Source organism: Mixophyes fleayi, chromosome 5, assembly GCF_038048845.1.
Source record: "Mixophyes fleayi isolate aMixFle1 chromosome 5, aMixFle1.hap1, whole genome shotgun sequence".
In the NCBI taxonomy this organism is placed as follows: domain Eukaryota; kingdom Metazoa; phylum Chordata; class Amphibia; order Anura; family Limnodynastidae; genus Mixophyes; species Mixophyes fleayi.
In genome coordinates, this window is record NC_134406.1 from 230,398,266 (window position 1) to 230,413,441 (window position 15,176).

Here is a 15,176-nt window from a genome sequence, read left to right on the forward strand (position 1 = left end):
AGATGCCTGTTGGTTATGTGTTTCTGCCCTGAAATACGCCCATTTTGGATATCTATTTACGCCTTAATACATCACAGGGATTTACATCCTCCCAGATACACTTTTTCCTTGCTGCATCATGACCCCTCCTCTGTCAAACGTTATAAGAAATCCTTTTAGCTACACATTCAAAGTACAGCAAAACTTTAGATTACAGTCCACTGAAGACATACTGATGCATGAATGTGATCTGTAGAGGAATGAAATGGAGGGTTTCTATCAGAAAACTGAAAACACAATGAAGCTTATTTAGAGTTTGGTGTACATCTGTTTTCTTCTGCTTTGGTTAAAATTTGAAAAAGTGAGGTGTTAACACAAAAATTCCTTTCTCGCCGCTTCTCTTCTGTCTCCCCCCTCTACCAAACCCTTCACTGGCTCCCCTTCCCCTACAGAATCCTGTTAAAGCTCCTCACACTTACATTCAAGGCCCTCTCCAACTCCACTGCTCCCTACATCTCCAACCTCATCTCCATTCACGCTCCATCCCGCCCTCTGCGTTCGGCCAATGACCGTCGCCCCCGCTGCCCCCCTCCACTGGAACCAGCTCCCCCGAGCTAATTTGTCCGGCTTCAAACAGGCTTCAAAAACCCACCTTTTCTTAAAAGCCTTCCAGTCTCCCACTTACCTCCCTCCTTGTCGTTCTCCTCTCCCCCCTCTTCCCCGTCTCAGCCTCCATTCTCCCCCTTTCCTCCTCAAACCCTTGTGTCTCTGTCCATCTAACCCTCCACTTAGATTGTACGCTCCTTCGAGCAGGGCCACCTCTCCTCCTGTTCTCCACCACTTATAACCCCTCTTTCTACTCTCTCTACCCCTCTGGGGCTCTCACCTGTCATCTAGCTGTACTTTGAGCTTCCGAGTTACTGTGCTTTTTGTTAACTGTACCGTGCTGTCTCACCCTGTACTGTGATTCTGTCTGTCCCTGTACGGCGCTACGGATATCTAGTGGCATCCTATAAATAATATTCACCAGAATGTGCTTATCTATGACATTACTAAGACACATTGTGCCAGTCATTAACCTCCAGGTCCCAGCTCTATCAGCTGATTTGCAGACAGTGTATTTCCTGAGAGCAGTATATTTCTATGTAACGTGTTCAGTGTATATAACTAGGGATAAAACATTCATTTGTTCTTACTTTCTTGTTAGCTCCATCATCACAGATAACAACAGAGTATGCATTTGAGGTAAGCGCATGAATGTTTTAAAAGTTACAATACAAGTTTAATTACATCAGACTTTATGGGATGTCATATATAATAATTTTGCTTTTATTTCTTGCTATCCTTAATTATTGTATCATTACTATATTGGTTTACAACATGATTGCTCAGTTAGTGAGACAGACTGGGCCCCATTTGTTATTGGGACCTAGCACACGTTCTGCCTGTAATATAGGTTTGCTGTGTCACCATATACAGTACTACTGCTCTGTGAGATCCCTACAGCTGGCCAAACATGCTGCAATGTGGACAACAATATTAGGCCACTGACCGACTATTGCAGCAGCTGAGAACACAAAATGACCCCGGTGTCTGATAATAATCTGATTGAAATGGATCAGAATATTATTATTATTATTATGTTGATAGATGCGTCGAAATATGACCACTATTGGCCTTTGTGCAGCCATCCTCCAACAACCATAACACAGCCATTTCTGATGGAAGGGTCTAACCGTTGGCATTGTTGATTGGCCAGAATGGACATACTGGACAATGACTCTATGCCTTCGCTCTCTGACCTTAACAGTCAGGGTGCTGGTTATAGTGCAAATTTCCAGTGGGATGTGGAAAGTCCCTCTTGCAGCATTGTAACTCTCCTCTTCCATATCACAGAACAATGATAATATTATGGGGCCTGATTCATTAAGGATCTTAAATGAAGAGGATCCTTATTTCAGTCTCCTGGACAAAACCATGTTACAATGCAAGGGGTGCAAATAAGTGTTCTGTTTTGCACATAAGTTAAATACTGACTGTTTTTTCATGTAACACACACATATCAACTATAAATTTCAGTGTACAAATAAGCTATCAAGTATTTGTGTGCTACATGAAAAAACTGTCAGTATTTAACTGATGTGCAAAACAGAACACTCATTTGCACCCCTTGCATTGTAACATGGTTTTGTCCAGGAGACTGAAATAAGGATCCTCTTCATTTAAGATCCTTAATGAATCAGGCCCATGGAGTTTACACTTATTTCCATCCCTCCTCTTTTCTTAGATGGCTGTTTCCAACATCCGATATGGAGAAGGTGTTACCAAAGAAGTTGGCATGGTAAGGAGAAATATACTCTAGTAACGGAACACATAGTAAACATGTGACGTGTTTTGTAGAGGTCCTCTGAGTGAGTAATGCACAGAGGTACTCATGTGTCTTAAGAGATTTCTTTTTCATTATAACATGACTACATTTGTTTTGATATCTGTCATATCAACCCCAACCTTGGGGAGTTTCATTAAGGCATACCGTTGGGCAGCTCCTTCCTTACTATTTCTTTTCCATTTTTATGCATCCAATTAGCTTCTACTCTTGAACCGGATACAGAACTTAATGACTGATTAACATTCTGTTTCGGAACAACTTGATACTTACTGTACATACTGACATTAAGTGCAGATACATGAATCGCAACATCAAAATCTAAAGCTTCCCAGGCATTCAGATAACCCCAAATGTTACTGTGCAACCATCAATAATTTATAAACAAAATATGTATATAATATATATTATTCTCAATGAATCATAAAAACATGTTGATCTTAATCTTTTCATTGAATCCATTGGGGGCTAATCTATCCAACATATAAAATCATTAGTCTCTCAATGTGAAGAAGTTTAACATTAACATTAATTTGTCTCCTAGATTAAGTGACGATTGATTCCCCTACATTTTAACCCCTCCGAGTTACCATCAGCTTCAAATGAAAGAGAAAGTTTCTTTGATCAGAATACGTTTCCATGTCATACTCTACAACCCCAATGCTATGACTTGCAAGACTGGGATGTAAATGGTATTTTTCCTGAGGAGCATTACCTGAAAGTCTCCCTGTTGCTACTCATTGTTCTAGTGAGGCTGCTAACATTGCGGACCCGAACAACCTGCCCTGCATGGATGAGGCCAAAGCAGGGGCAATAAATCTGACTAAAGGTGTCAGCAGTAACCAGTGTCATACGCTATAAATCCAGCTTGCTATTGCTATGTATGAAATGTGTTGTACCTTATATTTTTCTAATATTTTAGCTGGATTTCTGAATGGTGGTTTCATTTATTGTCTACAAAGGACTTGCAGAATATGCTAGCAAGAAATGTCTGTGTGATGACCGACAAGAACCTGGCTCAACTTCCTCCGGTGAAAGCTGTGATAAATTCACTAACAACGAACGGCATCAACTTCTGCTTATATGACAATGTTAAAGTGGAGCCGACAGACAAGAGGTGCGGTGGCAGAACAAGCCAGTAGATGACACTAGAGCAGAAATTCACCAGGCCCCACACAGGCCGACCCTGGCTCTCCTTGTGATCGCCGGGTGACAGGACCATTGTCCCATTTGGTGACACATGCATGCCGGGCCTGTTGGTACGATCTAAAAGGTCTCCACAGGGCATCTTCAGAATGCATTTACCAACATGTTTAATGGTGGTCCAGTTCATTCAGTCCAGTTATTCCCAGGATTTGCAGTGGTTTTGCTTGGATTTGAATATGGTCAGAACTACGCGCAAGTTCCGCGCTCTTTTTAAAAACACAATTACGAGCAAGTTGTGTTCGGACATAAATCAAGACCAATATTTTTATATATTAAATGAAGCCCATATTATATAGCCACAATAGCCCACATACATTAGGCCACATATTATGAAGCTGCAATGTAGTTACTTGCAATGTACTTAGTATTAATATGCCAGTAATATCCCTATGGCTAGTCATGCCCATCAATAGTAATGCCCAGTAATAGGTTTGTTAGTGGTAATGTGCACAGCACTTGTAGCAATATGACATTAACAGTCATTTAAATGTCAGAAAATGCCTATTAATAAATACAATTAAAATATGTATTTCTGTGTATGATACAAAGACATGATTTAAAGGGACAGATGGAAACCAGGAAGAATAAGCAATGCATGTAGTTAAATTTGCAGGAAGGTGTGTATAAGCGTCATGTGAAAGTGTAAAACACCTATGAACATGTGCTGTAACTTTTATATTATATTCTATTCTCTATGGTAATCTGAGCATTATTAGAAGTAATCGGTCAGTTTTTAAGGGTTCAATATTTTATGAAAGTTATTACATTTGCAAACAATGTCTCTGTAGATTTCTTCAATGTCTGCTTATACCAAGAAGCTAGAAAGCAGCTACCTATGTAAGTTGTGTATGTTTGTATTAGAAACGTACTAGTTAGCGTTTCTGTCTTGTTTTTCAGCTTTATAGATGCAATACAGTTTGCCAGAAAAGGGTCATTTGACGCCTATGTGGCTGTTGGAGGTGGATCTGTGATGGACACCTGTAAGGCTGCAAACCTCTATGCCTCCAGTCCCGACTCTGACTTTCTGGACTATGTTAATGCCCCCATTGGAAAGGGAAAACCAGTGACCGTCACACTTAAACCGCTCATTGCAGGTAAAAATGTTTGTCCTTAGAGAATGTTTTTTGTTCTTAGAGAAGGCCGGAATCTTTTCATCCTGGGGAGGGCAAACGCAAAAGCGCAAGTAAATGGTCCATCATCATCATTACCAGTTATTTAAATAGCGCCACTAATTCCGCAGCGCTGTACAGAGAACTCACTCAGATCAGTCCCTGAGCCATAGGAGCTTACAGTCTAAATTCCCTAACACACACACAGACCAAGAGAGACTAAGGTCAATTTGATAGCAGCCAATTAACCTACTAGTATGTTTTTGGAGTGTGGGAGGAAACCGGAGCACCCAGAGGAAACCCAGGCAAACACAGGGAGACCATACAAACTCCACACAGATAAGGCCATGGTTGGGAATCGAATTCATGACCCCAGCGCTGTGAGGCAGAAGTGCTAACCATTAAGCCACCGTGCTGCCCAAATGCTTATGATAACATGAAACTACTGGCAGGAATGCAGAGGTATCCGCCTATGATGAACTTGCACCTCCTTTCTGCAGAACAGTCCTGCAGTGGAATCAATGAATAATTCCCCTGAAGCCGTGCTAGCGAATCTGTTGTGTGATTGCTGGTATAGGACAGAGGCTTTAAATAAGGAACAGTCACCCAGCCACACACAGTAGATTAGATAAATAACTCCCTGCACTGATGTCATCATCAATAAAGAAAATGATCAAATGAGATATTATATGATATATATTATTTAATATATATGATATAATATTTGTTTATGCATAACATTTGTATAAATGCATATTTTTCATGATAAATTATACCGATGAGGTCATCTGAAGTAAAAACTTAATCCATACATACGTATATTTAGTATCGCTGCTATATGCCACAAAATACTTTAGTTTATAATCATTATTATATTATACGATTCATTATACATATTCCACACATATTTAAGGTCTACGAGATATAGTGTTAACACGAATGCATCCCTTATGTATTCCTGACATAAAGTGCAGCAACTACAAATATTTGAGAAAGGGAAAAGAGTTTCCTGAGATGCGTCAGATGTTGAGCGTCTGCCTATGGTATGAACTAAGTACATACCTCCAGATGTCACAGTTTTTTCAGTCCAATTGTGATTTAAGGCGGTAAAAGAGGTGCCTACAGAATTGGGGACATGACCACAGCTAAATGAAGCGTTCCTAGATGTGAAGCCTAGACTGAGCCAACAAGAGGGCATTTCTTGGAATTAAAATCAAGAAACCGGTCATAGCATCTTATGGCTTGCACAGCGGGCGATGTAGTAAGACATCACAATCCAAGTCATAATGGGTTATGCTGAAATGTTTTATCAATGTGGCAATAAGAAATGATGAACAATTATCACTGTGTACCAATTGACACAAATACCTGTGATCACTTGCAATATCTATGTTATTTGACAGTCCCAACTACTTCTGGAACAGGAAGTGAAACCACAGGGATCGCAATCTTTGACTATGAGGAACTTAAAGCCAAAACAGGTATGTTCTTCACTCCTTATTGAAAGGGGAGGTTTACCTCATTATTCTATATGTTATTTTATCATACTAACCTTTCCCTCAACTTCCCTATTTTGTCATGTAGACAAAGCCCTTCCCATTGTCTCTACATCACTAATTCATGCCTATTGCTAGTCGCAGCCAGATTCAGGATTAATGCCAATGACTATACAGAACTCTGACATATCCTCCATAGGTCACTCACACAAGGCTCATGTTGTAAGCTCCAGATTAAGTGAGTTTCCTAGCTGATTTAATGGGCTTGATAGTGTTCTTTAAACCAGGATAAGGATGACTGCAATAACATAAAAAAAAGTAGATTTTCTTTGTATGTGTTTCATACAGATTACTATTATTTATTATTATCGTTTACTTATATAGCACCAATCATATTACGCAGAGAATATGTAGTCATTCACATCAATCCCTTACTCATTGGAGCTTAAAATCTAAATTCTTTACCACACACTAGAGGGTCAATTAACCTACCAGTATATTTCTGGATTGTGGAAAGAAACTGGAGCACCCGGAGCAAACCCACACAAACACGGGGAGAACATACAAGCTCCACACAGATAGGGCCCTCATTTGAATCAAACTCATGACCCCAGCGCTGTGAGACATCAATGCTAACCACCGTGCTGCCAGAGTATTGGATACCAGGTGCACCTGTGCCAGAGTATTGGATACCAGGTGCACCTGTGCCAGAGTATTGGATACCAGGTGCACCTGTGCCAGAGTATTGGATACCAGGTGCACCTGTGCCAGAGTATTGGATACCAGGTGCACCTGCGCCAGAGTATTGGATTCCAGGTGCACCTGTGCCAGAGTATTGGATTCCAGGTGCACCTGCGCCAGAGTATTGGATTCCAGGTGCACCTGCGCCAGAGTATTGGATTCCAGGTGCACCTGCGCCAGAGTATTGGATTCCAGGTGCACCTGCGCCAGAGTATTGGATTCCAGGTGCACCTGTGCCAGAGTATTGGATACCAGGTGCACCTGTGCCAGAGTATTGGATACCAGGTGCACCTGTGCCAGAGTATTGGATACCAGGTGCACCTGTGCCAGAGTATTGGATTCCAGGTGCACCTATGCTAGAGTATTGGATACCAGGTGCACCTCTGACCGAGTATTGGATACCAGGTGCACCTCTGACCGAGTATTGGATACCAGGTGCACCTGTGACCGAGTATTGGATACCAGGTGCACCTATGCCAGAATATTGGATACCAGGAGCACCTATGCCAGAGAATTGGATACTATGGCGACTACTCTTACTAAATTTGCATCTAAATCAAATACAAGATGCATAAATATGTTAACCAGGCCAGGCTTCAAACATAGCAAGAAGACTACACCTTCCAAAGTCCAGCATCCCATATTTTGAATGCAGCAGACCTGCACATCCAAAGAGCCTACAGACATACAGAATAGTTTTTACCTGTTATCTATGGACAACTCTTCGGTTCCTCGTTGTAACACCCAAGTACAACAGCACTGATTATGTTTTATGCTTTCTGCAGCAGTAAAATTACTTTGGTCATGTAGCAGCCATCTTGTTTACTGAACCAATGAACAACATAAAACTTCATTCCCAGAAGTTTTATATTTTCTGCAACCACTGTTTCCCTACAGTCAACTTTTCAACAAAATGTTCAATCCTCATCCAATCTAGCATAGAAATCTCTGTGATCTGATCTGAAGGGAGCAATGTATTTCATAATGTGCAGCCCTTACTTCTAGTTAGGGACGTCTATGCTACATATCAATATATAGCAATATATCAATACAAAATGTTAAATCCTACAAAGTTTTTTTTGTTTAAAAAAAATCACTGCTTCTTTATAATGCTATATGCAAGGCTTTATATATTTGTACAAATAACACTGTTTGGCTATTTTCCAGGTATTGCATCTAGAGCCATTAAGCCAACCCTAGGTCTGATTGACCCAGAGCACACTTTGCACATGCCAGAGAGAGTAGCTGCCAATAGTGGATTTGATGTATTGTGGTGAGTAAATAAATCTGTTTCAGTTTGGTCACTGCTGATTTCTGAGAGTGAGATAACATGCAGTATATGTCTCCACAGCCACTCACTAGAATCCTACACTGCAATCCCCTATAATATGCGCAGCCCCTGTCCTACCAACCCAATCAACCGCCCAGCCTACCAGGGAAGCAACCCCATCAGCGATGTCTGGGCCTTGCATGCATTGAGGATTGCTTCTAAATACCTGAAACGGTGGGTGTACTTCACCTTTTACATGATAACACTTTTACTGAATAGTCAGTGGGTTATATTCATATAAAAACTTCGTTCTTTAGCATATATTTGTTCAGGTAAAAGTAGGTCACTGTCGACCATAAATTGAAAGTGAAATCTTCTTTCTGTAGGATAATATAGAGGGAATTAATGCTCCAACTGTAACCTACATCACTTGTTGACAAGACAGATGCATCAGCTGTCCAAGTTGATTACGGTATAAACAAGCAAATATAAACCTTACAGTTCTGATTGATACAAACATTCAACTAACTGAAAGCAGTCAGAGCAGCTCATAGGTGCTAAAGGAAGAGGACCCCTCCTACATACTACTCACAATACACTTCGTTTGGCCTGTGATCATAGTTTTGTCTGTATCATATTGCTGTACTATATTACCACATATGTGATTATATATGTGATAACATAAAAACACACATGTCTAAGTAAATGTATCAAGCAGTAATGCTTTATGCTATTATTATTATATTAGTATTATTATTTGTATATGCATTGCTGTTTACAAGGTAACTTATTTTTCAATTCTACCATTGACAGAGCTGTAAAGAATCCAGATGACCACGAAGCGCGTTTCTCTATGCATCTGGCAAGTTCATTTGCTGGAATAGGCTTTGGGAATGCTGGGGTACACCTCTGGTGAGTCATGGTACATTCTCCATGTGGTGTAAATATTCTCATTGTGTCTTACAGTAAGGGAAAAGGTCGCGTGGAATTTGACCTATCTGTCAGTCATGTGATTAATGAAAATGTCATAAATGGGTTTTATTAAGAAAAGATAATGTACTAAGTATGACTCTAGCACACAAAGCTATACAACTAAAGGAGAAAATCTGCACATAACTACTTGTGGAAATTACTGATACAAGGAAGGAGTTGCAGAAAATAACTAACTTACAGCTAGGTGACTAATCCAATATAAAAAGGAAAACTAGAGATTCAGGTACCAATTAATGTCAGTTTGCAAAACACCAAGGGGTATATTTACTAAACTGCATGTTTGAAACAGTGGAGATGTTGTCTATAGCAACCAATCAGATTCTAGTTGTCATTTTGTAGAATGCACTAAATAAATGAAAGCTAGAATCTGATTGGTTGCTATAGGCAGCATTTTCACTTTTTCAAACCCGCAGTTTAGTAAATATACTCCCAGTAGCTCAACTTAATTTCAAATGAATATCCCACATTTATTTCGCAACCACAAGAAGGTAAAACACAATGTTTCTGGGTTACATATTTGATGCATCTGGCATCTTTATATTTTGTGGTTATGAAATAAATACAGGATATTAGTTTAGTATTAAGAAAATGTGATCCTCTTGCAAACTTGATAACTGTTTTTGTTTTTGTTTTTTTTATTTCTATAAATTTGATAAAATGTTGTGTGAAATTGTATGACCACGCACAAATCATAGTAAAAGTAGGTACAAAACTGAAAATGGGTTACAAGGCCTTCAGTATTCATAGCTGATTATACAAAAAGCACAGTGGCCTAGTGGTTAGCACTTCTGCCTCACAGCACTGGGATCATGAGTTTGATTCCCGACCATGGCCTTATCTGTGTGGAGTTTGTATGTTCTCCCTGTGTTTGCGTGGGTTTACTCCGGGTGCTCCGGTTTCCTCCCGTGTTCCAAAAACATACTAGTAGGTTAATTGGCTGCTATCAAAATTGACCCCTTTCTGTGTGTGTGTCTATATTAGGGAATTTAGACTGTAAGCTCCAATGGGGCAGGGACTGATGTGAATGAGTTCTCTGTACAGCGCTGTGGAATTAGTGGTGCTATATAAATAAAAAGATAATGATGGTGTACTTGGGAAGTTGAAGATTAACTGTTTTCTGATCACTAACAATGACGTTTCAGTTGCCTATTATAATAACCAGCATTTACATGTGATGTTGAATCAGTAGCTTCTGTTCATCCAGTACTGCACCCAGCTGTCAACCTGTTCCAGTGTTATTCCCAGGAACCAGTTTTTTGGACTATATAACCAACTATGGAAGAGGTTCTCCCAGAGTGGGTTTGCTCTGGAAACCCAGTGACCATTACTTTAATATCACCAGGACTTCCTATATCCACAGACAGATCAAGTAAGAGCAGGACTGAATCAGTCCAGCTCTCCCTGCATCTCTGCATATTGGTAGCTCTGTAATGTCGACTAGCATTAGATCAATATTACAACTGCTGTATTGACGCAGAGATACAGGAGGCCATGGACCATTTCCCCTCTGCACATATCTTGTTCCCCCAAAACTATAATGATAATAATAAAAGAAGCTAAAATAAAAGAATAAACAAAAATAATTTTAATTTTAAAAAATGGTGCCCTGTCACTTTTGTGCTAATCCAAATTATGCTACACATTCTCCATTATATTAACACATTTTGCACACAGTATACATGTAGTCCCAAAATTACAAAAAATCCACTTTCACTCCAATTTTTGTCCACCCAAAGGATTTGGGCACACGGAAGCTTTTTAGATATATCTTCAAGGTAAAAAAAAGAAAACTTCTGAAACTAAAATGCATGTTGTTTCTGGGCCCTATTATGTATCAGACAATGTAAAAGATGAACATATTTGGTATCCTTATAATCAGTAGAACTAACCAATTAAATATTGACATTTCAGTAATTGCCTAAAAATATCTTTGGGAAGAATTGTTGTAAAGTGTATTTTTTTCCCCTATATAAATCCATACAATTAAAACATATTTATTTTAATATACTACAAAATAAAGCCATATCGGTTGCAATAGTATAATATTTGATGGGACAGACTGAAAAATAGGGAAGTTATTCCTACTGAACAGGAACTTTACCAAAACCTAAAAATCAATCTGGTCATAAAGGGACAAAACACTCTGTTCATTTGGTATTTACAAAAGAAAAGAAAAAAATTTGCACTACATATACTCATTTTTCTCTCTTCAAAAAAAAAACCTGACCTTCTACAATACAAAGAAAGAAAAAAATAAGTGCACAGGCCATAAATCAGTGGTCAGGGAACAGGGGTAAATTACCCCAGATGAGGTAAAAATGAAATTCCTGGGGGTAATGCTGCCGATTCACATGCCGTCCGTTGGATTGTAGACCCTTTTAAATGTGAAATTGCTGTTGTACCAGAAGAGCCTCAAGGGTTGGCAGAGGCACTTCTTGAGCTTTGATGCAATAATGAAGCACGTATTGCATTTGAAAACAAAGCAGATCTGTCATATTTTTTGATTGTCAACAGCTGCAAAGGCATTCAAAATTGCATATGAGGAGGCAGTCAAAAGTTGCTGCCTTTTGCCACAACCTACCTTTGCGAACAAGGATTTTCCACTCTAACGAACATAAAAACAAAGCAGAGAAATCGATTGGACGCTGAAGACTGTATCCAAATTGCTCTGCCATCAAAATGACCCAATATTGATGCTCTCGTATCAAAAATGAAGCAACACCGTTTCTCCAAAACCTGAATTTTTGAAGTTGAAGCTTTCAAAGAAATTTTGAATTCCAATAATTAATAATATATGATTTACCGTCGGCGTATCTAAATATATTTAGGGGTAAAAGGTAAAAAAAGTTCCCTGACCCCTGCCATAAATTTTATAAATCTCTTGCCAATCATTACTCAGGATAGAGTTTACATCACTTAAATCATTCACTAGTCTGAAATCATTTTAGGGGGGAAAAAAAGCAGTAAAATACCCCAAAAAATTTAGAAATTATATCCTCTATACTAAATTTAAACAAAATCACAGCACAGATATGTACAGCGAACAGAAAGGACTCTTACTAGTTAACATGGAAAACCTCTCAAATTACCTATTCTGTATTTGCTTGCCATAGTGCACCATTTACACCAAAACACTTCTTATTTAGTGCTCCGATTTCTAATTGATCTAAATTAAAGTTAACTTGAAGGTAAACTGATGTTCCCCTTTTGTAATACCTTGCCAGACCATCATGTACTTGCATAGTTTCATTTCCATAGTGTATACACATATATCCTGCTGGTGGACTAGATGGCGGGTATTTACTGTTATATGCCCCGGCCTTTATAAACTCAATTCACGCGGGAAAGTCTTAATGACTGTTGCTTTATGATGAAGGAACAACCCACTGAATGGGATGTCATACAATTCTTGAATTCATAACTCTGTTTCCAGACGACAGAGGGGAAAAGGAAATGATTTGGGACTATTTCATATGGATTCTATAAACCTTCAATACAAAAACTCATGCACTATATCAGCCGCCATCAGGGGGGTACAGGGGGTACTGTTGTACCGAGCCCGGGCTCACCAGGGGGCCCGGTACAACAGCGCAACACAAACTTACCTGGGGGCCCGCTGTCTTGCAGTCCGCTGGTCTCTGCTACTCTGCGCTGATGTCTTCAGCCTGGCTGTCACCGCCAGGCACCAGAATGCGATCGCAGGGGTGGAGGAATCATTCCCCTGCAATCATGTGATCTGCCTGTGACAGCCAGATCACATGATCGCAGGGGTCATTCCCCTGCGATCGCATTCTGGTGCCTGGCTGTCACGGTGACAGCCAGGCTGAAGACATCAGCGCAGAGTAGTGGAGACCAGCGGACTGCAAGACAGCGGGCCCCCAGGTAAGTTTGTGTTGCGCTGTTGTACTGGGCCCCCTGGTGAGCCCGGGCTCGGTACAACAGTACCCCCTGTACCCCCCTGATGGCGGCCCTGGTGACGGCTGATATAGTGCATGAGTTTTTGTATTGAAGGTTTATAGAATCCATTTGAAATGGGGGGCGCTCACCGGGGGGGGCGTACTGGGCCCCATTATTTCTGATGGTGGCCCTGGCCGTCACACTCTTCAGTACTTATATTCTTATACTTTTGTATTCACATCTAATGTTGCCAGATTTAGAATAGTGTACAGGCTTTATTCATTCTTTACAAACTCATTGAATAAGTAAGAAACTAAAGTGAAAATGTCAGGATTTCCCAGTGAAGAAGTTTTGTGTCCCAGGCAAACCAGAGTGCTCAAAATAAAGATAGAGAAAAGACCTTTGAAATCACATCCCAGTGAAGCCAGAGAGGACAGACTTATAAAGGACATGTGCAGAATTCTTGCACCCTATGACAGACCCTGCTAACTTCAATTCACTCAAGCACCAGATATATGGTCATTGTCCCTTATTGGCTGGTTCTCTAAGGAAAAATAGAAAGGATATCATGCGTGCCTGGTGAGCCATGAGGTTCTACAGGAATCAGATAGTGATGCTTCAGATGACAGCTCATCATACGATGCTGTTTGGTCATATGGGTCGTTTCATTCTAAGCAAGTTTAAATTTGGCACTCTAGAATGCTAAGCCTTGTAAGCAGCATTCTGGGGCATCAAGTAGCTTCCAATAACGGTAATCAGAGCAGAGGGCTCATTATAGGGCTCTATGATCAGCCTCTTAATTTAACAAAAAAACTAAAAGTTTAGGAGAAGGGATTAGGGCCTGAAGTTAGGGTGTACCCTGGCACACCCGGCACACCCCGTGCGTACGCCCATGCTATTTATGCATAAAGAATGTTTTATAAATTATAAAGTTGAAATCCAACAGTGAAAATGTTGCACTTGGTTCTCCTGGCAGGGATTACGGTAGTCCATTACTGTGTCTGATTGACATCATGATGCCTTTCTTTGTTTTCAGCCATGGGATGTCATATCCAATTGCAGGCATGGTGAAGAAATACAGAGCGAAAGATTACAATGTGGACCATCCACTAGTGGTAAATATATCTACAGTTTTATTTCAGATCCCAGTTCCCCAATTTTCTATGAGTAAGGCTATTTTTACGTGTTTTCATTTAATTTTTTATTTTTTTAATTTCAGCTAGGTATATTGTGCCCACTTTTAGAAAAGTGTGGTATTCCCTTCATTGTGGGGTATCCATTTTTACTACACATTCTACATTCTGTGCAACACTTCTTCAATCACTGACCCTCTATGCTGTCGACCTCTATTTGTTTTCTTTTATTAAAGCTGCAAATATTTGATTTCCCTCAATTCCTGATGCCCCTAGATTATCATAATTATTGGAGATAATGGTGTACTGCTATGGGACTATCTGGTCCTAAGTTCTTAAGGAGAGCAAAGCAAAAAAAAGAGTAAGTTTGCTCCGAGACAAACCATGTTACAATGCAAGGGGTGGAAATTATTTCTATTTTTATTTTGCACATAAGAAAAATACTGGCTGCTTTTTCATGTAGCACACAAATACTAGATAGCATTATTTTTACACTGAAATTTAAAGTTGATCTAGGACATGCCCTATCCCAACTATAAATCTGTCCCCACATTTTAAATTTACCTCCCCCTCCAATGCAACATGGTTTTGTCCAGGTGCAAAGTTACTCATTTTTTATGCATTTCTTTCCTTAATGACTCAGGTCCTCTGTGTCTAAAGAAAAAAGTGTCTTTGAGGAGTACCTCAATCTGGCTGCTTTTGATTTATAAAGTCAATAGCAATTAGCAAAAAATGAGGACAGAAAGGATCTATATATAAATATATAGTTCAGGCATCTGTGTGAGATTGCTCTAAGTGCAATTAATACATACACTGCAGCATTGGTTACTGTATTGTTAAGGACCTGGGGGTAAATGTATTTACGTCCGGATTCTTGAACTCCCGCGAGTTCGGCGTCTTCAGAGCTTAAATTTAAAGTGGCGCTGCCTTGTAAAGGGAAGTTTCCCTTTACAAAGCAGCGCCGCT

At 39.9% G+C, this 15,176-nt stretch overlaps 1 protein-coding gene across 2 annotated transcripts in view; it reads left to right on the forward strand.

Annotated features, from left to right (window-relative positions):
* The window catches only part of ADHFE1 (alcohol dehydrogenase iron containing 1), a 38,705-nt gene that overhangs the window by 11,763 nt on the left and 11,766 nt on the right, over nt 1–15,176 (forward strand). For both annotated transcript variants that reach the window (XM_075213595.1, XM_075213596.1), the window contains exons 4-12: nt 1,187–1,224; nt 2,267–2,320; nt 3,328–3,482; nt 4,469–4,665; nt 6,084–6,161; nt 8,085–8,190; nt 8,269–8,421; nt 9,001–9,099; nt 14,114–14,192. In XM_075213595.1, the coding sequence (XP_075069696.1) occupies nt 1,187–1,224; nt 2,267–2,320; nt 3,328–3,482; nt 4,469–4,665; nt 6,084–6,161; nt 8,085–8,190; nt 8,269–8,421; nt 9,001–9,099; nt 14,114–14,192 (959 nt within the window). The remainder of the gene's footprint in view (nt 1–1,186; nt 1,225–2,266; nt 2,321–3,327; nt 3,483–4,468; nt 4,666–6,083; nt 6,162–8,084; nt 8,191–8,268; nt 8,422–9,000; nt 9,100–14,113; nt 14,193–15,176) is intronic.